The sequence below is a fragment of the Puma concolor genome, chromosome B2, assembly GCF_028749965.1.
Source record: "Puma concolor isolate L17-30 chromosome B2, mPumCon1.1.hap2, whole genome shotgun sequence".
Lineage (NCBI taxonomy): Eukaryota > Metazoa > Chordata > Mammalia > Carnivora > Felidae > Puma > Puma concolor.
Genome location: NC_141671.1, coordinates 16,060,130 through 16,085,000, shown reverse-complemented (window position 1 = coordinate 16,085,000; position 24,871 = coordinate 16,060,130). Strand labels below are relative to the sequence as shown.

Here is a 24,871-nt window from a genome sequence, read left to right as displayed (position 1 = left end):
AAGGTATGTCCGTAAAAGCACGAATATGTGTTTCCAAAGGGGGAAGACAGGGTCGTGGAGAATTTCCTGTGTGGCCGGGTATTCGTTTGACACCATCTGGCAGCTGTGAGGAAAAGTATGGCCGAAAGGTGGGGGGCGGGGTTCGGCCCTGGGCCGTTGAGCATCATCAACTGACCGCTAACCTCCCCTCCACCCCCATCTTTGGCCACCACTCCTAGGATGCTGAAATGTGGACACGACATCCCCTCCTCATGAATTGGAAGGAGCGCATGTTATCAGATCCGGCTACATAAGCTTTCTATTTCTGAGTTCACTTTGGGTTGCGAGGCTGGTATCCAATTTGCAAGAATCTCGGGTCCTCCAAAACTCCAAGGAGCACTCGGCACGCAGAGAGGTCTCAGGGGGAGGAGGGATAGACAGAGATCCTGGTCTTTCTGCCTCCGTTCATGACTACAGGCATCACATAGCACAGACCCTGTGGCTTGTGAACTTCTCGGGGGGGTAATTGTATGACTAACACTTTCTAGGACTCCTGGGTTGGAGTTCTTCCTTTGGATGAGCCTTGGAAGCCGAGCCCCCATGAGAAACAGAATGGTAAGGGTGCTAGCCGAAGTGCCCCCTGCTTTGCCCACCCCCTGTTGCATGCTTTAAGAGCCCACCAGGAGCAACCCAGGCTTCCAGAAGGGACAGGCTTCGGGCACATGCAGATACAGGTGCTTGGGTTCTCCATAATGGAAATCATGCATCTGTTAAGTCTTTTCTCTCCTGCTTTTCTATATATTTAAAAAAAAATTTTTTTTAACGTTTATTTATTTTTGAGCCAGAGAGAGACAGAGCATGAACGGGGGAGGGGCAAAGAGAGAGGGAGACACAGAATCGGAAACAGGCTCCAGGCTCTGAGCCATCAGCCCAGAGCCCGACGCGGGGCTCGAACTCACGGACCGCGAGATCGTGACCTGAGCTGAAGTCGGATGCCCAACCGACTGAGCCACCCAGGCACCCCTCTCTCTATTTTTTTTAATGTTTATTGATTTTTGAGAGAGAGAGAGTGTGAGCAAGGGAGAGGCAGAGAGAAGGAGACAGAGAATCCCAAACAGGCTCTGCACTGTCAGCGCAGAGCTTGACGCGGGGCTCGAGCTCACAAACTGCGAGATCGTGACCTGAGCCGAGATCAGGAGTCCGACGCTCAACCAACTGAGCCACCCGGGCTCCTCTCTTCTGTTTTTCTAAAGGGAAACAAAAATCACGTCCCAACCACTTTGCTCCCTCTGAGTGAAGCAAATCCTAGACATGTCATGAAAGGGAGCCCAGGCCGCCTGGTCCCTTAGAAGAGCATTTTCCTGGAGGCCCTGGAAAGATCCCAGAGCTCATCTGGCCAGGCCTCCCCTTTCTCCTGCAGATCTCTGAAGCAGCTCAGCCGGCCACCTCCTCCCTTTTGGTTCAGCATGCTGGCCTGGCAGTTGACATTCGAGCTGATTCATGTCTAAGTGAGCAGTTTCTCCGGACAGCTGTCTCCTCTCTCTGCAGCATGAGGAAGCCACGTTCCAGAGCAGTGGGCTTGGGTAAAGGAGCCTTTTCATCATCTGTGGCAAAAGAAGGCTGTTGTATTCAACGCGCCTGGCCTGTGTGCCCTTCCTGTCCCCTGGTCCCCATCCTGTTCCCTCCCGTGCTTCCGCGACCTTGGAGACCACTTTATTCGGAGTTCTGTTTTACTTTCTGTTGCTTTTCTCCCCATCCTTACCCTAGGGTGCCAATCCTCACCCGTAAACCTCCTAAATTTCCTTATCCACTGGCAAAGTAGACAGGCTGGGAACCAACCTCTATTGTCAAGTGAATTGGGGGAGAATGTAATGTGGCTGATGAAACTATAAATCAGTTAGAGTAATCCAGTCTGCTCAATAATATGTACTTAAACAGGCTAAACACCCTGCATTTCATAATGTACTTATTAAAGATCCATTTAACTATGGAGTTCTAATTACACCTTTAGAAAACTCTGTCAGCTCCTTGCCACTCTGGGTTTTTCCAAGGCACTCCTAATTTCTTGTAATTATTTTAATGTAATTTCAGAATAATTTTTATTCATTTTCGAACAGATGTGATTATGACACCACTTTTTGGTCCTGGTGGTGCATTTTTCTTAAGGCAGCTAGCGAGTCTGATTTTATCCTTCGCAAGACGTGGTGTCAACAGACTGAATCAAATGTCCTCAGATTATTTAACAAATTATTACTGGATGTCAACTGGGAGAGCAAATCTCAGTACCAGTCCTGAATAACTTACACCTTGATTTCTTTTTTTTGAGGGATTCAGTATATAATCTCTTCCTTTATCAAACCTTTCATAGAAAATATTTCAGGATGGCTACATTTGGAGCAGTCTCAAACTGGGTACTTTAAAATTTTTTATCTATTGTGTCTTAGATTAGAGAATCAAAAGAAAGGTAGAAACTCTCCCAACCAAGGGCAGATACCAAGATGGGCTCAAACTCGTGCATGTATTTTCAGTGGTGTATGATGGCCTGTTGGGGTCTGCAGATCCCAGGATGGGACCGTTGCTGAGCGAGACTTCCGTTTTGGCTACCGTGTGTGTTGAGGGAGAAACTAGCAGATAATTCTGGGCAAACCACTCAGATGGAGGTTCCAGAGGCCAAGACAGAAAGTCAGAACTCTCTACTGTAAGTTGTGGGAAGCCACCGAAAACTTCTGGGAAAAGCAGGCTTCTGGAAGAGTCCTCTCGCGATAGTGTAAAATATAGGTTGGGGCGCCTGGGTGGCTCCGTCAGTTAAGCATCTGACTTTGGCTCAGGTCATGATCTTGTGGTTTGTGAGTTCGAGCCCCACGTCGGGCTCGCTGCGGTCAGCACAGAGCCCACTTCGGATCCTCTGTCCCCCCCCTCTCTCTGCCCCTTCCTCACTTGCATTCTCTCTCTCAAAAATGAACATGTTTTTTTCATTAAAAAAATAAATAGGTTTGAAAGCTGGAGACTGGGGTTGGGAATGCAGGTTTGGAGTCTTGCAAAATCTGGACGAGCAACACTCATTAGAGACGAAGGAAAGAAACAAGGAAACAAGGTGATGGATGTGAAGGAGAAAGTGATCTTGTGAAAATCAAATCACTGGACTGTCTCAACTTTGCTTCTTTCCTGGACACAAAAAACCTTTAGTGTGTAATTTCCACATTTGGAAATTATCCGGCTTGTACCCTTACCATTATATTTCTCGTGGGGGCTTGGCTTCCAAGGCTGATCTCCCTATAGCGACTCAGCTACTGAGCATTGTTGAAGAAGCACCCACCCAAGCAGCAGATACCATTTAAAGAGAATGATTTCTGGGGCGCCTGAGTGGCTCAGTCAGTGAAGCGTCCAACTTTGGCTCAGCTCATGATCTCGCCGTCTGTGAGTTCGAGTCCCGCATCGGGCTCTGTGCTGACAGCACGGAGCCTGGAGCCTGCTTCGGATTCTGTGTCTCCCTCGCTCTCTGCCCCTCCCCCACTCATGCTCTATCTCTCTCTTTCAAAAATAAACATTAAAAAAAAAAAGGAGCTGCCATGCATGTAACCATGGAGTCAGAGGTTTAAGGGCCATCACTTTGCAACACGTCCACATTGTTGCTGCCCTCAACACCAAACCTGCACCTTCCCTGTGTTCCCTGTTTCCGTCAGCGAAGGGGGTCACTCCACTGGCGTAAGTCTGGCCGTTAGGAATGATCTACCTCCTGTCCCTCGGGCCCTCCCACTATGTCCTGTTGGTTTCGCTCCCCGACATCTCCCACATACATCTACTTCCCTTCAGTCTTGCTGTCAGGAGCCTTTGCCAACCTGTCCTCTCTGTCACCAAGCGCACCGCCTGGCACATGGTGGAGATGCCCTATATATTTCTTGCGTAAGTGAGTCTCTTGAGTTAAAACCGTCTCAGGCAGACTACCAGGCCGTGAGATGGAGCTTCGGAGGAAGCCTGTGTTGCCAAAGCCTGCGTGATTTTTCCAAAGATGGTGATAGAGGCCCAACAGAGTGGTTTTGGATCAGTCCCATGACTCTAGATGTAGCCTAACTTTCTAGAACAGTGAGTGTCTCTCACCCTCCTGATTTTGCCAAGGGGAGTATTATTATTTTTTTTTTTTCTAATTCTTTCTGTCTTAGAAAGTCAAACCTGGCTATATGTCCCTCACTGGGGTATGCAGATTCTCACATAAGTTGGAAAAGAGTTGCGTCTTCACAAGTGATGAAGGAGGTCAAGGTGATTGTGACCTCCAAGGAAGGTGTCCGCTGGGCGTTATGAGTTTGAAGGTCATCGTGTCCTCACATGTGAAGTTACTGGGATTAATCCAGGTGTCCCCTCAAGTCAGTCTCCGATCCCGATTTCTAAGAATCTTTATTATTATTATTATTATTATTATTATTATTATTATTATTATTATTATTAAAGCAAAACACCAGGAACGAAAAACCCTAGAGGAACTAGAGCAGTTGTAAAGTCTGCTGAAGGGTGAGTGATTCTACAATGCGTCCATCCAAGGTAGAGACACTCACTCAACAGATTCCAGTGCTGCTTTGGTTCTGGGCAAAGCAGGAAGGAGAGTCATGGCAGTGGAGACACTGGCGTTGAAACAGACAGCTGGTCAATGCTTTCTCTCCCTCCTCTGGTCTCAGCAGACAGTGTTACAGCGATGGCATCTGCCCAGTCTTATGTGAGATCTTGCTGGACCAGGTGTTCCACAGGCTGTCACTTGACTCTTTCTAATGCCCTCTTCCTGCCTCATTGGGGAATCTTGATGTGTCAAGAGGGTTTGTTCCCGCCACCTCATTGACCTCTTCCTCTGGTGTGCATTGAGGTTGGGTAAATTGGGGGGTGCCCCAGATCCTCAGGGTTCTGATGGACCGTCTCCAGCCTTTAGAACCCGTCAGTGTGACTTCCAACCCACGAGGCAGAAAAGAGAAACGGAGCCTCAGTCATGTGGTTTCTGTTATCTGTAACCATGGAAAACGCTGGCCATCTGTGAGGATCCCATTTTAACACTTTTATTCCCCCCTCTCTCTCTCTATTTCCATCTCTTTCTCGGGGAAAACAGCGGAGGAAGTGGAGAGGCTGGCGGCCATGCGTTCTGACTCCCTCGTGCCAGGTACCCACACCCCACCCATCCGGAGGAGGAGTAAGTTTGCCAACCTGGGGAGGATTTTCAAGCCCTGGAAGTGGAGGAAGAAGAAAAGTGAAAAGTTCAAACACACATCTGCAGGTAAGATTTTTTTTTTTTTCCTTCGTTTCGCATTGGGAGTTTGTTGACCTCAACTCTGTGTGTTAATTAGTAGAATTTAGTTATTGTGAGCTGTCTGAACCAAAGGAAGGAAAATCAAGCCCTAGAATTGCTCCTGTGTTTAATAATTCTGCAGGGCGATTGGAAATGGCTTTTGGATCCCTGTGTGTTTTCTTGCGTCTCAGGTTTTTGGTTGTTGTGTTTTTAATCGGCCACTTGTATTGGATCTATAAATATGGGCTTAGAACTCCACCTTTTCTGTAGTAGAACGCTTTCTTTCCTCCCCTGAGAATCTGCTTCTCATTGTTCACCCTTATTTTTACCGCTCCTGTAAAAATCAGCACACAGCAGAAAATAAGTTCTGTATGGTCTTTGGCAGATGAGAGTAGGTGATGCCACGGTGGAAAAATCTTGAATGAATGATTATTGGACATGGCAGGGAAACACAGGAGAATGGAGACAGAGATCACGGTAATGGCAGAGACAGCTTAATGGGCAGCAAAGGGATCAGAGGAAAGTCAGCACCACTGAGGAGTACAGAGCAGAGACTCCAGGGTCGGACTGTGTGGGTTCAAGCCCCAGCTCTGATACTTGGTAGTTACGTGACCTTGCCCAGTTTATTCAACTCTGTACCCCGGTTTTCCCATCTGTAAAAGAGGGGTAAGAATAGTACTTTACGTGACTTAAAATTATGAGTTTATGTGGCATGCTATGTGGATATGTTTTAAATGAGTAGGAGTGTGCAGAGGGAAGTGTATACGGGAAGAGGTCTGATTTCACCCTGTCGGATTTGAAGGAAGATGGTGGAACAGCTATGCAGATGCTTTTTCTGTTCGTTTTGTTCTGATCTTGCTCATTGAATGCCCGGGTCATTCCAGGCCTATACTCCAGGGCTTTATTTCCTCCTTCCTCTTCATCCTCAAAAACTCAACCCATCCTCTCCCCTCCTCAGGATCATCACCTCCCCTCCTCCTTTTCCTCACCCCCAGGACTAACCCTCAAGTAGGAGATGGGGTGCTTCTTGTACCTGAGCTGGAGTCCACAGATCTGGGAATTTTAACGCTAATTGCTTTGGGGAACCCGAAAGAGAATAGCGAACACAGGAAAGTTGCAAAAAGTCTTGAAATCTTTTTGTCTTTTAAAATGTTTGTCTCTGTTTAAGGGAGAGTGAGCCCGAGCAGGGGAGGGGCGGGGAGGGAGAGGACAGAGGATCCAGGGCGGGCTCTGCGCTAACAGCAGAGAGCCCGATGCGGGGCTCGAACTCACAGACCACGAGACCATGACCTGAGCCACCCCCAAAAATCTTGACATCTTAAACAGTTCTCGTGGACATCTCAGGTTCGTGTTTTCTGAGTCTTCCTTCGATGGAAGCCCCAATGCCCCTGTTGCTAGAATAAGTTAATTCTTGAGATTAGAGCGAACCTCTGAACTCCATGAATCTCTAAACTGTCATCCCTGGGACGGAGCCCCTTCACCTGACTTCGTTCTGCACCCTCGTGGTCATTGCGCAGCTGTACTAAAACCTGGAGGCCTTTCATGCATTTCTAACCGCTACTGAGAGACTGACGGGCAAGCAGAAACCTCAGAGGGAGACTCCCCCGTGTCCACCCAGCCGGGGTGAGACTAGATCATGGCCTCCGAGAGGAGAAATCTTAAATATATCCTTTAGGCACAGTGAGGTGTAAGACACTTGAACAAGAAAGAAAAAGGTAGCGTTCTGTAAGCACTGGAAAAAATAACCATTTCCACGAGATTCCTTATGACGGTCTTCCTGACTTTGCTGTGGAAAATGGCTTATAATAAAACAAACATGCAATTAACAAATGGCCATTTGTCAGCACGAATCCCCTAATGAGGGTGTTGGTAGATGCCTTTCCTCCCGGCAAATCAAGAGCTTTGTTTTGTCCATTTGGCAAGACCTTAAGGTAAAGCTTGGATGCTTCCTGCATGCAAAGATCAGGCGTGCTGACTTCTTCAGGAGGTTGGAAAACTAGTCCTTTGACAGATGCAAAAACAGTGACATTACATTACTCACGGATCATGAAAAGGTGGAGCACTTTGTTCATTTAGGGGAGGAAAAAAAAAAAACCACATGACGGGCAGAGTTGCAGTTTGAATCGTTCTTATCATTAACTATTCTTAGCAAGTTCTTATCATCCCTCTGGCCTAACTGATTAACTTGGCAATTGAATGCGATATTTGTATGTAGTGTTTTTTGTTTTTTTTTTTCTTTAAGAGACATTCAGCTCCTAAAGTAGAAAAGGTAGAGGGATGTACTGTGGAATATCTTTATATCCAAATAGATGGATGGGTACATGGAATGAGTGAAACTATTCCAGTTTAAGAAAAAAAAAAAAGTTGATGGCTTACACTTCAGTATACTTTGTACTTAACTGGATAAGGGAAATATTATTCCTCATTTTTGGAAAGGAGAGACTTGTGCCAATTCTTGGCCCAGAGGAGGAAAAAAAAAATGGCAGCATAAGGGCTCATTAGATGATAAATTGTATGTATATTCAAGTAGGAGTTGAAAGTGCACACTTTCCTACGTGTCGATAAGAGTCAAACGTTATGTATACAAGAGGGTCGGTTGATGATGGGATTGTTAATGGTCGGCCAGTTTTAGCTGGTGTGCATAGATTTGTATGTGTGCAGACGTATTGTTCTTTCATATATAAGATAATGTCCACAGTTTTAACTACAGAGAAGTCCGTATGTTACATCCATTTTATGCATTTGTATTTCAAATTGCGCTCTTAAAAAATATATGAAAAGGACATTAACGTAGCCCATACTTGGCCTGTTTTTATTTCCACAGTGAAGTGCCCTTATAATTTGCCATAATTTGCTATCCTGTGGTTTTCCTGGGTCTCAGGTTAGTGTCTGTGCATAGCACATCTTCAGAGACATGCCCAGAAATCTCCCTTTGTAAGTTGTATAACAGGAAGGAAACTACATTGGGAAATTATGATGTCAACGTTTTCCTCAATTTTGGCATCAACAATTGCATGGATTTTTTTTTGAAGTGTGTTTATTTTGAGAGAGAGAGAGAGAGAGCAGGGGAGGGGCAGAGAGAGAGGGAGCGTGAGAATCCCCAGCCAGCTCCACGCTGTCAGCTCGGAGCCCGACATGGGGGCTGGAACTCATGAACCATGAGATCATGACCTGAGCCGAAACCAAGAGTCGGACGTTTAACCGACTGAGCCCCCCGGGCGCCCCCACGATTGCCTGAATCTTTCGAAGATCTCCACATCTCGTGCCGCTCATACAGCCTTCCTATTCCAGGCGGAAGGCCAGCGTCCTGACAAGGCCTGCAGCACCACGACCCCGACCTGCGCTCTGGGTGGGGGTGAAAACACTGGAACATCACCATGCCATGGCATAGGGAGACAACAGTAATGGATAGACCGTAAAATAAGGGTCCCCCCGGAGGTGAACTTTACAGGCTTTGCAGCCTGTCCTCAGAGGCCGTGCCCAGGGCCTGCCGGGCAGTTAGCCTGGCACACCCAGCTTCTTCTGTGGAGTCAGCAGTGCTGGCCACGGCTGCTCTGGGAACAAAGACAAGTGATAGCCCCCCTGAAGCAGAACAGACCAGCGCCTCCCCAAAATAGTCCACTGCAACCGTCTTTTCCAAATTCCTTGAAAATGAGGACTGTATTTATAGAGAAATAGAACTGGCAGGGATAAACTATGAAGATGCCACCGAATTATGCTTTTAGTTCCTCTTGACAGAAAATCACAAGCTGCAGGGGGTTGGCCCTGAAAATCTACAACGTGCCAAAATTCCCTTTGTGCTTCTAAGCTTTTCTTCGTACCTAGGGCCTTGAGCAACGTGATATTTTTAAAAATTAAAAAAAAAAAATTTACAGAATGTTACTGAATACCTACGCATACTGAAACTGTACCTGCTCTGGGGATATGACGGTGAGCGAAACCAGACCTTGTCCGTGACCTTGTGGCACGCACGGTGTAGTGGGGGGAGGCAGGCGATCAAAACAGAAGGATACAGGTAGGATCGCAGTTGTGGTTAAGGGCAGTGAAGGAGAGGTAGTCATTTGGGAGAAGGAGAGGGAAATTTGGCTCAGTCTGAGGGCTCAAAGAAACTGTCCTGAGGAAGAGAAATTTGAGCTGAAATCCGGGAGAGGAGCAAGAATTTAGAAAATGAGCCCTCCAGGGGCACCTGGGTGCCTCAGTCGGTTAAGCATCTGATTTCGGCTCAGGTCATGATCTCATGGTTCACGAGTTTGAGCCCCCCATCGTGCTCTGTGCTGAGCTCTCAGCACAGAGCCTGGAGTCTGCTTCGGATTCTGTGTCTGCCCCTCTCTGCCCCTTCCCCTCTCACACTCTGACTCCCTCTCTCTCAAAAATAAACAAACATTAAAAATTTTTTTTTAAAAAAAGGAAATTGAGCACTCCAGGCAGCAAAACAGCCTGTGCAAAGGCCCTGTGGTAGAAGAAATAGAGTTGAACTGGCTGGGAAAGCAAGAAAGACCAGTGGCTAGGGAATTAGAGAGCTAGGAGTGTGATATCCGCTGAGGCTGGAGAGGTCACCAAAGAGTGGACTGTCACTGGGCCTTCATCCTGCACAGCAAATTAGACAAGGGTATGAGTGGCTCCAGGAAGACCAATTAGGCCACGTGCAGATGACAGTAACCTGGACTAATATTTGCTAGTAGAAGTAGATGAATTTGGGTGTTATAAGGGACAAGTGGCAGGACTTAATGACAAGTTGGATTGTCATTAGGAGGGAGAGAGAGAGAAAGGTCATGTTTGATACTCTAGTGTTGGGTTAGGGGGTATGGTGGTAGCCTTTCCTGAGATGCGTATTTTGCAAGAGTGGCAGGTTTGAAGGAGTGGGGGAGGGTGTGTGCGTCATTGGCGGGGGGGAGTTGGAATTCTGATTGCAGGTTAGATTTGAGTTGGTTTTGTGATGTCTAAAGTTGGGAGCTGATTATATGGAATGCAACGAAGACGTCTGCGCTGGGTCCGTAAGTCTTGGGTCTTTGCACATCCGTGTTAATTAGAGTGATGCCCATGTAGGAAATGGTCTAAGGAACTAGTATAGAATAGAAAGAATGGAAAGAAAACACGGCCAAAGACAGTCTTAAAGACAAAGGAAGACTATCATTACTAGTGACCGAAAGAGGAGTATGAACTTATAAAGGAGAATCGAAAGGCAGTGACTTTGACGTATTTCATTTAGCATTATACCCTCTCGCTCCATCCATGTTGCTGCACATGGCAGATCTCTTTCTTTTTTTTATGTTATTTTATCATAAACATTTTTTAATGTTTATTTTATGTTATTTTTTTGAGAGAGAGAGAACAGGGAGGAGCAGAGAGAGAGGGAGACAGAATCCGAAGCAGGCTCCAGGCTCTGAGCTGTCAGCACAGGACCTAATGCGGGGCTTGAACTCACAAATCACGAGATCATGACCTGAGCCGAAGTCGGACGCTCAACTGACGGAGCCACCCAGGCGCCCCAGATCTCCTTCTTTTTATGGCTGAGTAATGGTCCATTGTATACGTACACCCCGTCTTCTTTTTTTTTTTAATTTTTTTTTCAACGTTTATTTATTTTTGGGACAGAGAGAGACAGAGCATGAACGGGGGAGGGGCAGAGAGAGAGGGAGACACAGAATCGGAAACAGGCTCCAGGCTCCGAGCCATCAGCCCAGAGCCTGATGCGGGGCTCGAGCTCACGGACCGCGAGATCGTGACCTGGCTGAAGTCGGACGCTTAACCGACTGCGCCACCCAGGCGCCCCACACCCCGTCTTCTTTATCCATCCATCTATCCACGGACAGTTTGGCTGCTTCCATGCCTTGGCTGTTGTACACAACGCTGTGATAAACTTGTGGATGCACGTATCTTTTCAAATTAGTGGTTTCGTTTTCCTTGGGTAGATATTCAGTAGTGGATTACTGGATCATAGGGCATTTCTATTTTTTTTTTTTTTTTTTTAGGTTTTATGTTTAATCTCTAGACCCAATGTGGGGCTTGAACTCACAACCGTGAGATCAAGAGTCGCATGCTCTACTGACCGAGCCAGGCAGGTGGCCCAGTATTTCTACTTTTAATTTTTTGCGGAACCTCCATACCGTTTTCCACAGTGGCTGTACCAGTGTATGTCCCCTGCAACAGAGCACAAGGGTTTTTTTTGCTTCGGTTGTTTGCTTAGTCACTTTGGCAAGTGTAAGGTGATAATATCATTGTAGTTTTAATTGGCATTTCCCTGGGGTGATTGGTGATGTTGAGTATCTTTTCTTGTGTCTGTTGGCCATCTCCATGGGTTTTTTGGGAAAAATGTCTCTTCGGGTCCTCTGCCCCTTTTTTAATTGGTGGTTGTCAAAGGGTGAGGTGGGGGTGGGGGTGGGTGAAATAGATAAAGGGGATCAGGTGCTTATCTTGATGGGCGCCCCGAAATGTAACATGACGTTGTACACCTGAACGTAACCTAGCACCGTATGGTTGTACTTCGATTTAAAAAAAAAAAAAAGAGAAGGCGGTGACTAGAGAGGTAGGAGGAAAAACAAGAAGAATGTGGTGTGACAGGAGCCAGGAGTGGAAAATGTTTCAAGGAGGGTGTGATGAGCCACGTTCAGTGCCGTGAGGGGGCTGGGGTGGTACGGAAGAACGTTGTCTGGTGTGGGTGATTCTGATCAGCTGGAGCTCATCATTGATAACTTAGCAAAAGCTGTCTGGGTGGATTATTTGGGGAGAGATGTCAGATTAGTGTGGAGTGAGAAATTCATAGAAAACGGGGGACGATGGGAGTGAGCTTTCGGAGGAGTCTGGCTGTGAAGTAGGAAGAAGACATAGTACAGGAGAGATGCTGGAAGAAACGTACGCGTGTCTACAGGGGCTTGTGTGTGTGCTTGGATTGCGAGGGGCTGTCTGTGTGTGCCTTCTGATTGGTTGTCATCGTACAGGAAAAGTGACATAAGGGTGAGAAGCGGGCGTGAGGGATCCGGTAGAGAGGACGAGGAGGAAGATAGACGAGACGAGGCGGGTGGGTGAGGTGCTGAGAAGCTAGGGGCAGAGGGGGGATACAAGGCACAGATTGCAGGGCTCGAATCAGCAAAGGCATGGAAACTCCCGCGTGAAATAACCAGGCCACCAGAGGGTCTGGCTGCACAGGGCGGGAGTCCGGCTTGGCCCCGTCTGGCGGCTGCTCTTTTCCAGATAATAAGTCTGCTCATTTCTTCATGGGGAGGGGAGGACAGGGATGTGCAGAGTCAGGCCAATTTCAGATTAGGACTCTACGTGGCACCAGTGACTGCTTCAGTGGCTTTGGCTGTCCAAGTACAGCTCTGGATGACGTAGACAGTTGGGTCCATCAAGTGCTGGCATTTTGCCAGATGGATGGAAAAGGGGGGTAGGGAGCAGAGGCGATTTGGGTGTCTGTATTCGTTTCCTAGGGCTGCAGTAACAAATCACTACACGCTTGTGGCTTAGAACTACAGCAATGTGTTGTCTCACAGTTCTGAAGGTCCAGAGTCCAAAGTCAAGGTGTTAGCAAGGCTGGTTCCTCCTGGAAGCTGGGGGCGGGGCGGTGGGAGTGGTGGTGTAAATGTTCCATGCCTTTCTCCTAGCTCCTGGTGGCTGCTGGGCTGTCCTCAGCCAGCTGTCCCTTGGCTTGTAGCTCCATCACTCCAGTCCCTGCCTCTGTCTGCCCATGGCCTTTCCCCTGGAGCCTGCTTCGGAATCTGTGACTCCCCCTCTCTCTGTCCCCAGCTCACGCTCTGTCTCTGTCTCTCAAAAACATAAACAAAATTAAAAAAAAAAACATTTAAAAATAAATAAATAAATAAATGGAACTTTTCTCTTTGGTTTTAGCATTCAACTAATTACTGACCTAACATTTTCTTATAAAGATTCTCTATTTTCTTTTTCCAAAGTGAGGTGTTTCAGTCCATCACACCTTTAAAGGACCACAACCCGATTCATAGAGAATCAGCGGTTGCTTTTTAATCGTTCACTGCACCTTTGGGCATGTCTACCTCCTTAGTGTTGGGCTAAGGCCACAACTTGGCAATAAGGGGTAATTGATGACCTGGTGCCCTGTCACATGACAGGGGACCCGTGAATCCTGACAGCAGTCTGTTGGTGTGAGCCCCCCTAACTGCTAGCAGTAGTGAAGGGCCAGGCCTGAATACACTGGAAACTCCCCTCATGTTCGTGACGGGGTCCAGGAATAGCCCACACGCTTTTGCCCAGCGTTTTCCGTACAACACGATACTGGGGTCATGGTGTCCTTGGGCGGGACACTTGCAGGCAGTCTCGTGAGCACGGAGCTCCTCTCCCTGAGCCCATCTGCCCTTCTGCGGTAGGTTCTCCTCACTCCAAAGCTCCCAGCCCAACAAGAGCCAGCCCTGAAGCCTGGCTTGTTAGCTCACTACTTCATCTGGTTGCTGGCTGCCCTTTCCCTCAGGGCCGGACTCCTCTTCCTTTATTTCTTGCACCAATTCACCGGAGCCATTGATGACATTAGGAATCACTAGTCTCCAGGAATCCCTTCGTGGCAAGCCCATATCTCTGGAAGTGTTGCTCTTTGAATAACACTCCTTGGGTAATGAAGATCGTCCAAATTGGAATTGGATTCCGCCTTTGGACTTGGTGTGACGGGCTTCTGAGCTCTTCAGAAGGAGCCTGTCGCTGAGATCCGGGATGGTTGGTTGGCAGGTGAACCCCACGCTGCCAGTTCCTGTCCACTAGGGATTCCTAGCTTGTCCTGTGATAAGGGCAGTGCATATGCTTCTTGGAGGAGAGAGAGAAACCCTACGGTTTTCACGGAGGCTTACGTTGACATCCTTTTGTAGTATAGGATTAAAGAGCACTGTTAGCAAATGGAATCACTGCCTCTATATCCAGCATAAGACCAGCTCTGCCCACTGTAAGGGCCCTGGGGACCATCGCTGGCACAGCTCTGGAGCGGGAAGTTCGTATTCGTCCCACTCAGGCAGAGGGGTGAAATCGGTATATTGCAAACATGGATGCTGTTGAACGGACACATGTGCCCTTGCGAGAGAGATGGCATAGGTCTTCGTACCCTAACGTCAGTGGTCCCGTGGAGTCCCCGTTTCAAACTAACAAGGTAACGTTATCTACTTGGTCAGAGCTTAGGTTTTTAAACACCTGTGAGCCGTGGAGGGTTCAGTAAGGATAGCAGCTTGGCAGGTTGCATTGATTTATGTGCCAGGCACCACCATCATCCCCCAAAATACCACAAGTAGATATCTGACCCCTGCCTCCCAAACGTTGGGATCTTGAGGGAAAAATAGATAATAAAACCAGCAATTACAGTCAAGTGTCTGTGATATTAGAGGAGACACACGGGGGCTCCAGGAACTCACATTAGACAGGGGTGCCTGGGTGGCTCAGTCAGTTAAGTGTCCGACTTCAACTCATGTCATCATCTTGTGGTTCATGAGTTCGAGCCCGGCGTTGGGCTCTGTGCTGACAGCTCAGATTCTGGAGCCTGCTTCGGATTCTGTGTCTCCCTCTCTCTCTGTCTCTCTCAAAAATAAACATAAAAAAAAAAAAACCCTCAAATTAGACAAACCCAGCTGAGTTACAAGTTACCAGGACAGGTGCCCCAGAGAAATGGTTGTTTAACCAAAGCCTGAGGCAATGAATGTGAGGAAGTCTTCTCTCCTGGTGGAAAGAAAAGTGTAGGAGCGTCTGGAGAAGAGAGGAGGAGAGATTGTCAATCCACAGCTTAAAAGAGAGGCTTGGGTTTGAGAAGGATTGCTGAGGGGGAGAAGCAGAGGGTAGTGAAAAATGAGGAGAAAGAAGGATCTGCAAGGATCTGCTTGTGAAGGGCCTCACGGGGTCTCTTACAGAGTCTGGACTTGACCTCAGTGCCCCATCCTACTGAAGCCATTGGAGGACTTGCCTTTTAGCAAGAACATTCTTTGAGCCTGGGCAAAGTTTGGAGTGCGACCAAATGTTGTCGTCAGCTTCATAATATAACTCCATGTATGTATTTGTGGAATGAGAGGAGACTGTGATACGCTTAAGGAGACCCCTCCTTGCTCTCCTGGAATCAAGTGGGATTTTGAGCATTCCTGTTGATGTGGGTCACAAGGATGCTGTTGGTGGGAGGAAGCAAGTGGTTGGTTGTAAGGCCGGGGAAAGATGAAGACAGTCCCAGACTAGGATGGGGGCATTAGGCACCCAAGAGTGTGGACCGTTGCAAGAGGTCTTTAGAAGACAGAATGAGCACAGGTCGGATGGGGAGGGTGAGGGAAGAGGAAAGCACCAGTCTGGCTTCTCGCCGAGTAGTAAGATGGGTAGAGGCACCAGTCACTCCATCGAGGACACTGAAGATGAGTGGGTTGGTGGGGGAATTGATGATTGATTTCGGGGTAGGGTGGCTTTCATGTGCTTCCAAGATGCCCAAGATAGAAGGCTACTGGATGTAGAGAACTGAGATCAGGAGAGATCTGGAAGTCATGCGTGCCTGCTTATTCGTTTGAAGCCCTGGGGTGGGAACTCCAAGGTGAAGATACAAAGTGAGAAGCACAGAAGGGCTGCAGAAGAGCACCCGGAAGACCACCGCCCTGTAAGTTATGTGCAGAGGCAGTGGAAGCTTCCGGAGGACAGGCGAGGCCCACTGGAGAGCTAGGAAAAAACCCGGGAGGAGCTGGTAGTTATCACCTGTGCAGAACAGGAGAGTGTTCAGGAAAGGAGAAGGGTCAACTCTGGCAGGTCCTGACGGGATGGCAAGGACGGAGGAGCATCCTGTGTGTTGAGTGAAAACTGGTGACAACTGGTCATTGGTGTTCTGGGGAGAACGGTTTTGGGGAACCCACCTGGCTGGGATTTAGATAGCCTGTGGTTGGGGCGTGAACGAGAGAAGAGGAAGCAGACTTCTTTATTTTTTAAAGTTTGTTTTTTGAGAGAGACAGCGTGAGTGGAGGAGGGGCAGAGAGAGAGAGAGAGAGAGGGAGAGGGAGAGAGAGAGAATCCCAAGCAGGCTCCACGCTGTCAGGGCAGAGCCCAACGCGCCCGGGCTCGAACTCATGGACTTGTGAGATCATGACCTGAGCTGAAAACGAGAGTCGGATGCTTAACCGACTGAGCCACCCAGGCGCCCCAGAGGAAGCAGGCTTCTTTTAAGAGGTTTGGCCAGGAGGGAGAAGGAGAAATAGGTAGTCGTCCCCCAAATGGGAAATGAGCTGGAGGGAGGTGTTTTCTTATGATTGGTTGGACTCTACCACGATGCCAGGTTTGCCTTAACATGGCTGTGGCATTCCAAGGGAAATAGAAACATCAGCACAGGGACTGTTAAGCCAAATAAATATATTTCCGCACATTTTTCAGTAATGACATTACTTGTGACTAGGAAAAACAAACATGCAAATAATCGGAGTGCTGTTTAGCATCTGATTTTAATAAGAAATCATCAAAGCAAGCTGTCTAGCCTTCAGCATCTGGCTAGATCCCACATTCTCTTTGGGTGATTGGAGGCTTCAGTTTCTTTCTTTCTCTTTTTTTTTTTTAATTTTTTAAAAATGTTTATTCATTTTTGAGAGACAGGACGCAAGTGGGGGCGGGGGGGACAGAGAGAGAGGGAGACACAGAATCCGAGGCAGGCTCCAGGCTCCGAGCCATCAGCACAGAACCCGACGCGGGGCTCGAACTCACGAACTGCAAGATCATGACCTGAGCTGAAGTCGGACGCTTAACCGATTAAGCTGCCCAGCTGCCCCTGGAGGCTTCAGTTTAAGAAAGGAGCTGAGCATGGACAGGCAAAGAATATTCTTACCTGCAGATCCATCATGACCCTCAGAGGGAACACCTCGGAGTTGGAAGGCAAAATAGACTTAATGGCCCAGTTAAAAAAAAAGAAAAAAGTCTCTAATAAATACAGGCTAAAGACTCTGGACAGCAGTACCTTCCTAGGGCTGGGATGGTAAAGATGTCATTGTTTCCTCTTCAAGTGAGCTATATCCATCACTCTTAGGTGGCAAGACTATAAAACCCTTAATGACAGAGACCCTGCCTTTTCCTCGTCTCCCGGGGTTGAGCCAACACCTGACACAGTGGGTGCCCAATAAGTACATATTGAACTAAAAAGTCAGGGAGGTAGCTGCCAACTATATGAGTCCCCCTGTTTATGAGAGCTGAAAGAGGAGAGGCAAATTTTACTGAGGCTTGGAGGGGCTGAATAGTTTCTAGCTAGCAATGGCACAGCTAGAACCTGAACTCAGCCTGTAGTCTTATCACCTATGTTGCATTTCGGATCCATGAGAATGGGCACTCGTGATTCATGAGTGCTTTGGAACATGGAGTTCATGTACACTTAACAGGGATGTGCTAGGACAGTTTCCTTCCCTGACACCATCTCTGTAAAGCCAAAATGTGAAGGAAGAAGGAGTTCATCAATGAAAACTGACGATGGGAGTCACAGCATGAGTCTTTCTTGAATGCCCTTAATGGTCGCCGTTAATATCTTACACATCTTTGTGCCTCATGGCGTCTGGTTCAATGCCATGCCCACGGCACATGCTTTCTATTTGTCGAATGGCTAAGAGAGAGTACGTTGATACGGGCTCCAGACAAATACCATTCAGAGCCATCACGTTCAGGTTTTCAGCGGAACTTGACGTCTGTATGCTCTGCGGCATCTGGGAACAGAGTATGTGTAGATGAGGCAAGCGAACGTTGGTCACACAGGCTTCTGGAGCGGTTGCTAGATTTACAGCTGGACCTTTGCGGAACTGATTGCGAAAGGGCGCCAGCCATCCGGTGTTTATCAGAAGAGGTGTGCTTCGGTGCGTGGTTAGGGCGCAGACCTATCCGCCCAACCCCCAGGTTACTTCAGGCAAGTTATTTGTACTCTGTGGGCTCATTTCCCTCATCGAAAATAGGAATAACACTGGCACCTCATAAAGTTGCGAGGGTTGGAAAAGAAATTAATGTTGGAAAGCTCTTAGAATAGTACCTTGCACATAATATGTTCTAACTAAGTTTTATCTATCGTAACTTTTTTTCTGAAAATGCATTAAAAACCAACCATCGAGGGGCACCTGGGTGGCTCTTGGAGAGAGTTGGGTGTCCGCCTCTTGGTTTTGGCTCAGGTCACGATCTTACGGTTGCGGGATCGATGCCCTGTGTTGGACTTCATGTTGACAGTGTGGAGCCTGCGTGAGATTCTCTCTGTGCCTCTCTCTCTCTCTCTCTCTCTCTCTCTCTCTCTCTCTCTCAAAATAAAAGCAAACAAAAACCAACAAACAAAACCCAACAAGCATCAAAGAATAAGGAGAGACTTATTTTATAGTTTGTCTTTGGAAATGGTGTACGTACAAAGTGACAATTCTGGTGAGCTTGTCTTAGATTTAGGTAGTTTTGTTTAGATCCTGAGTGTAGGAGTCTGCTTTGGACACATGGTACAATTCCACAAAGCTGGATCTTGTCCCGTGTTTTCCTAAGGTACCAGTGAGTTAGCTCACTAAGGTATTTCCTCCTCTCTATGAATTTACAATTAAGCGAACAAACACAATGGCTTCTGAGGAAACACTTCATCCTGTTTGTCCTTTGCTACACCATAGGCAAAAATATGTGTGATTTATAAAAAGGCGTTCGGGCGGGGGGTGGTTGGTGAAAATAACGTGGGTGTAGTCTCCTTTTGAAAATCAGGGATCTGTGGCAAGTCAGAATGCTTAACGGTAAAGAAAGGTGTAAACAGGATGACCATATACTGTATTTTCCAAACGTGGACGTTTTTGATAGTACAATGGGATGCCATTTCTGCTTAGAAGAGGACAGACAGTAAGCATGAAACAGGCCTGTGTTGGGCAAAGAGGGGGCCTTGGTCACTCTGTCCAAGACCGCCTGGACATAAGCCATAGAGTCTGAGGCCAGTTCTGTTCTACAAACAGAAAAGAATTGCCAGTTAACTCACAAGACAAAGTGGAAGGGACCATTTGGAACCGAGACTCCTACGACCACGAGAAGGTGCTCTGTGGCCTGCCATTTTGGTTAAATGAATGAATGCTGGTTGAGTCCCATAGCGTCTCTGCAGAAAGCAACATCTCTGTTCCCAGCCCTCAGACCGTGTCTCTGCTTCCCCTCCCGCACTCCCGCTGATGTCTTGATCAGAAATTCAGTCCCCGTGCCAGTTTCTTCCACCAACAATTTGTGCTGTCTCCTTCGGTGTATCTCTTGCTCTCCAAGGTTCGGGACTGTTCCTGTCACCTGCTTGCATGCCAGCAGGCCCCGTGCGTCTCCCCAGTTGCAGACCCCGTTCTCACCGGCCTCGGTCACCTCTCCTCCTGTGCAATGCTGTCGTCTGTCTTTTCTCCTCTTCCCTAGCTCTAGTCCTCCTCTCATTCTTTCCCTTCTCTCTTCTTCTTGGAGCACTCATTTATCCTGCCTGACGATCTGATGTCTCCTAAGTTCATTAAATTCTCAGACCTTTGCTGGCTCCATCCATAGGGTGGCATTGGACTCCAGTCGCCATGGGGCCAAGAGCAGAATGCCATTGAACTCAGAAATTCAGTTCTGTGAAGATCTCCACCCCGGGGCCAGCACTCTGCAGACCTTCCCACTGTCTCCCAAATAAGTATGTAGGCACCAAACGCCTCATTTCTGCCCTAACAGGCTTCCCCTCCCAAAGCACCCTGACGCTATGAGATGAATCCTCATTCATTTTGGGGGTATCTTGGAATCAAGTCCCAATTTTACTTCCGTATCCGGTCTGATTGGACACCTGCACCTTTCTTCCTCCATTACCGCTTTAATATAGACGCCCACGTGGGCCCCCCGTGTTTCCCCAGAAAAATCTGGCCTTTTCCCTTTGCCTTTGATGCACTATAAACATCCTGATGGTAATAGCTGACGGTCATGAATGGGTCATCAGTGGGTGCTGGATGACAAATACCAGAGCAGCCACAGTGCAGCTCTTACGGCTTCTCTAGTCCTACAAGTCTGTTACGGCTAACATCTGTTTTATAGATGAGGATAATGAGGCTGAGGAAGGGTCAGTAACTTGCCCCGGATTACCCAGCTGGTTAATGGTAAAGCCCTGGAAGACTTGGACGCAAGCCTGTCTCACTTCAAAGTCTCCTGGGCTTTGCTTGGAAATATCGCCGTTCCAATTGATGTTCAGGCATCAAGAGTGAAAAGGTTAAGATGTACATACATCCAGGTGAGATCGGTGTGGAACACGCTTGAATTCAGAAAGCTGATCTCATCAGGAAGACAGTGTTGGAGAGAAGACTCGATGATCTCAGTGACTAATGCCGGCGTCCCCCAAACAAAGGAAAATACCTACATGATGTTTGTTAACTTGTCTCTTAAAAAACCAAGTTCTTGGGGCACCTGGGTGGCTTAGTCGGTTGAGCATCTGATTCTTGATTTCAGCTCAGGTCATGAGCCCAGGGCCTTGGGATGGAACCCCATGTCGGTCTCCGCACTGAGCATGGAGCCTGCTTCAGATCCTCCCTCTTCCCCTCTCCCTAGTTGTCAAGCGCGCTCTCTCTCGCGCTGTCTCTCTCTATAAATGAGTTATTCCTGCGTGTCAGTTGATTGATTTTTGTTGTTGTTGATTTCCTTGTTGAATTGTAGAAGTTTTGGGGAAGATGTCAGGCAGTTAGAATTTGGGGTTTGTTCGACTAGAAATATCAAGGGACCCTAGGAGAAAAACAGACCGTGAGCCCACATAGGAATCAAATGATTTGTGAGGGTCCGTTTTAAAGGTCTTCCTTCTTCCTTTTTTTTGTTCCCCAGGGAAGAGTTGGGTCGGGGGCATTGTGTGAATATAAAAATGAGTGAGGTATTGATGAAGTCACATGCATGAAGGAAAGTGCTGGGTACCAGGCACCTGCTCCGAGGGGCAGTCTGACCTGGGGAAGGAGGGCGTGGCTGCTGACCCCAAGCATCTGGGGGGACCTTTCCATCCAATCACAGTGAGTTATAATTAAGCAATGTTGTGAGGGGTCTTCGTGAGGAAAGTCAGGGAGCAGTGCTAACGACGTTCAGACAGATAGAAGTTTGGCCTGGAAGATTATTGTAATGTTTGTGTATTTTTGTCCTCAAACAAGTATGGATTTCTGAAGAGAATAAACGTCTCCCGTATGGCAATGCGACATCTCCGTGTCCTCTGAAAGGCTGCTCTGTGCCGTGTGGCTAGGCTGTACATTTCCTAGCTTCTTGGGAGCTGTGAGGTGGTCTGAGATTGTAGGAAGCTGCTTGCTGCCTCTGCAAATTGTCAGGGAAGGCCATGGAAAGGGCTTTTCACCGCTTCTCAACACACAGGAAGGGGCCGTTTAATGCAGTAGTTTGAGAACCGTACCTCCAGACATTTCTGTGACAATTGTATGAAGCAGGCTATGAACTATAATTCCACAACCTCATTTTACAGTACCAGATCCCTATGTTAGAAAAGAAAAGAAAAGTTATGCAATTTATCCATCAGCACACAAAACTCTATTTCATGCATGGACAACTGGAAAGATTCATCACCAGGAGATGTGCCACTACAATGAGGATAATCTCACCTGCCTCGTGAACGACTGAAACATCATGTGATAGATCTCGGTCAGGTGGATATTTACAGAGATGCTCCCAACAGTGTGCCTTCGCTCACGGCCATGGTCCTGTCGGTTTCTGGTGGTTCTGGAAAGGCTGGCGGGCTCTTGTGTGTTGAATTCTCGTCATATCTTTAACAAAATGTCTCTAAACAAGTCATTTAACACATTCATCGCAGACTGCATCCCGGTATGAGGTAATTATGGTCATAATTTTGTGCTTCGATTCTAAATAGCAAATTTGAGAGAGGTAATTTAAAGGAAAATAGTAGATTCCATTCAAGTTTCAAAATAGAAAATTTACCTGACACCCTTACAAATTACGATCACTTATACACATTTGCTTACGTTCTTTCTTAATGGTTTCACAGAGTTGAAATGAACACATTCGTATCATTTTTTTCTTGCACTTAAAAAATTTTTTAATTAATATTTACTTACGGGGGGGGGGGCGGGGAGGAGCAGAGAGAGAGGAGACTGAGGATCCCTGGTAGGCTCCACGCTGTCAGTGCAGAGCCTGATGCAGGGGTTGATCCCATGAACCTGTGAGATCATGACCTAAACCAAGATCAAGAGTTGGACGCTTAACTGACTGAGCCACCCAGGCGCCCCTTAATTTTTTAATGGAGGTAAGGTTCTTGCTCAGAATCAGTCATCCACTGTACTGCGTTCCCTTGAGTGTGTGCTGTTACAAATAACCCTGCCACTGGCCCCTGCGTAAGTAGTGAATCCTTCTTCTATACTTTTATACTATAGGGTGGAGACTTGGTTCAGCGGCACATTGGGTGTGCGTATTTTTTTGGCCCTAACTTTCTGGAAAGGTTGGGATGTGACACGGAGAGTAATGACTTCACGCTCAGCAGGGTTGGGATAGAGAGCCGCGTAGTGGTGTTAAGTTAGAAGTGCGGTCAGTGGGAAACCCAGCGGGGGAGAGGGGGGCTCTCTCCTAGCATATGCCAACATTGGACGGTCTCTCCAGAGTGGTAACAGCTTTGCTGACCGTGGCCTCTCTTTGGACTGGCTTCTTCTTTTGCAGTTCGCTTTAAAATTTTTGTTTTTAACGTTTTATTTATTTTTGAGACAGGAAGAGACAGAGCATGAACAGGGGAGGGTCAGAGAGAGGGAGACACAGAATCTGAAACAGGCTCCAGGCTCCGAGCTGTCAGCACAGAGCCTGACGTGGGGCTTGAACTCACGGGCCGCGAGATCATGACCTGAGCCGAAGTCGGATGCTTAACTGACTGAGCCACCCAGGCGCCCCTGCAGTTCGCTTTAAACTCCTGGTGTGAACGTTGCAACCCACACACAGTCTAACATTTTCCTCATCAGAATACCTCAGTTGTAGGGAGAACTTTAGTTAAGAGCCAGCTAGAAGATAATCTTGATATCGTTACTGATGTAAACTAGCAGAAGCCACAAAAGACACTGTTTACAAATGGTCCCTGATAAGTAGGATTGACAAGAACAAAATAAAATACTTGAGGAAACAGTTGAATGTTTCATGCTAGTTCTTTTTTAAAAAATGTTTATTTTTAATACTTTTAAGTTTATTTATTTTGAGAGAGAGAGTGAGTGAGCACAGGTGGGGTAGGGGCAGAGAGAGAAGGAGAGAGAATTCTAAACAGGACCCACACTGTAATTGCAGAGCCCAGTGTGGGGCTTGAACCCACAAGCTGTGAGATCAGGACCTGAGCTGAGATTGAGAGTCAGACGCTTAACTGGCTGAGCCACCCAGGCACACCAAAATGTGTGTGTGTGTGTGTGTGTGTGTGTGTGTGTGTGTGAGAGAGAGAGAGAGAGAGAGAGAGAGAGAGAGAACAAGCAGAAGAGGGGCAGAGAGAGAGGGAGACACAGAATCCAAAGCAAGCTCCAGGCTCTGAGCTGTCAGCACAGAGCCCGATGAGGGGCTCAAACCCACAAATCTCAAACTGTGAGATCATGACCTGAGCCAAAGTCGGACACTTAACTGACTCAGCCACCCAGGTGCCCTTCATGTTAGTTCTTTAGTTATGGTGACTTCTATGAAAGTTGATATTTCTTCAATAATTCAGTGAATCTTGTGAAGAAGACACAAGGCTTAGAACCACAAACAACTTAGATGTTACTTAGACCATCAATTTTGAAGCAAGGGTAGCAACCGTATAAAAGAAGGCTTAGAAGGGGCTGGGTCATAGTCCCTTTTTGTCATATTAGGGGTGTCAGACTTTGTCATATACAGTGGGTCACCAATAAAAGTTTTAAGCAGGAGAATAGAGGTTCTGTTTTCAGTTCAAATCAAATCGGACAAAGGACATGAACTAGCAAACTGAAGAAACATACAAGTGTCCCTAAGTATAAGACAGATCTCATTTTCACCCATAACTTAACATAAATCGAAACCAGTGAGATAATTGTTTTTCGCTTACGACTTCTTTGGCAAAAACCAAAGAAATTGGTAACTACTCTGTGGCAGCTAGTAGAGTAGAAAACAGCCACTCTCATCGGGTGCTGGTGGAAGGGTGAATCAGGGCAGGCTGGTATGGAGGACCATTTTGGCAAGAACGACCATACTTTTTTTTAAAAGGTTTTATTTTTAAGTTACCTCTGCGCCCCACATGGGTCTTAAACTCACAGCCCCAAGCCCGAGAGTCGCAGGCTGTACTGACAGACCCAGCCAGGCATCCCAAGAATAACCGGAATTTTAGATGCACTTACCCTTGACCTAGCAATTCATCAGCCTAGCAAAGGATGGGAGGGCAAGCAAAGATTATAGACACAGGGAGAGATGCTACAAAGTAACAGACTTGAGGAAGAGCACGCCCCGTAGCAGGTGGAAATTTTCAGTAATTTCCTACGTCCCTGTGTGCAGCATTAGGGTCAGATGGATGTGCAAGGTCGTTCTTTATAGATTGTTTATAATAGTAGCATCAACTGAGGCTGGTCTTTCTGACATAATCATGGTCTTTCTACACGATGGAGCACCAAAAAACATAAGGTACATCTTATGCCTTCAGATATTGAAGGAACGTTAAGATGTACAGTTTTAGTCGTGTCCGTTTTATTTGTTTCTTGCCTTCTGTGTCCCCTCTTATTTTTTTAAACA

General features: G+C 47.3%; 1 protein-coding gene across 10 annotated transcripts in view; it reads left to right on the top strand.

Annotated features, from left to right (window-relative positions):
• PHACTR1 (phosphatase and actin regulator 1) overlaps nt 1–24,871 on the top strand; it is a 570,997-nt gene that overhangs the window by 349,900 nt on the left and 196,226 nt on the right. For all 10 annotated transcript variants that reach the window (XM_086706265.1, XM_086706260.1, XM_086706269.1 and 7 more), the window contains one exon: nt 5,069–5,233. In XM_086706265.1, the coding sequence (XP_086562391.1) occupies nt 5,069–5,233 (165 nt within the window). The remainder of the gene's footprint in view (nt 1–5,068; nt 5,234–24,871) is intronic.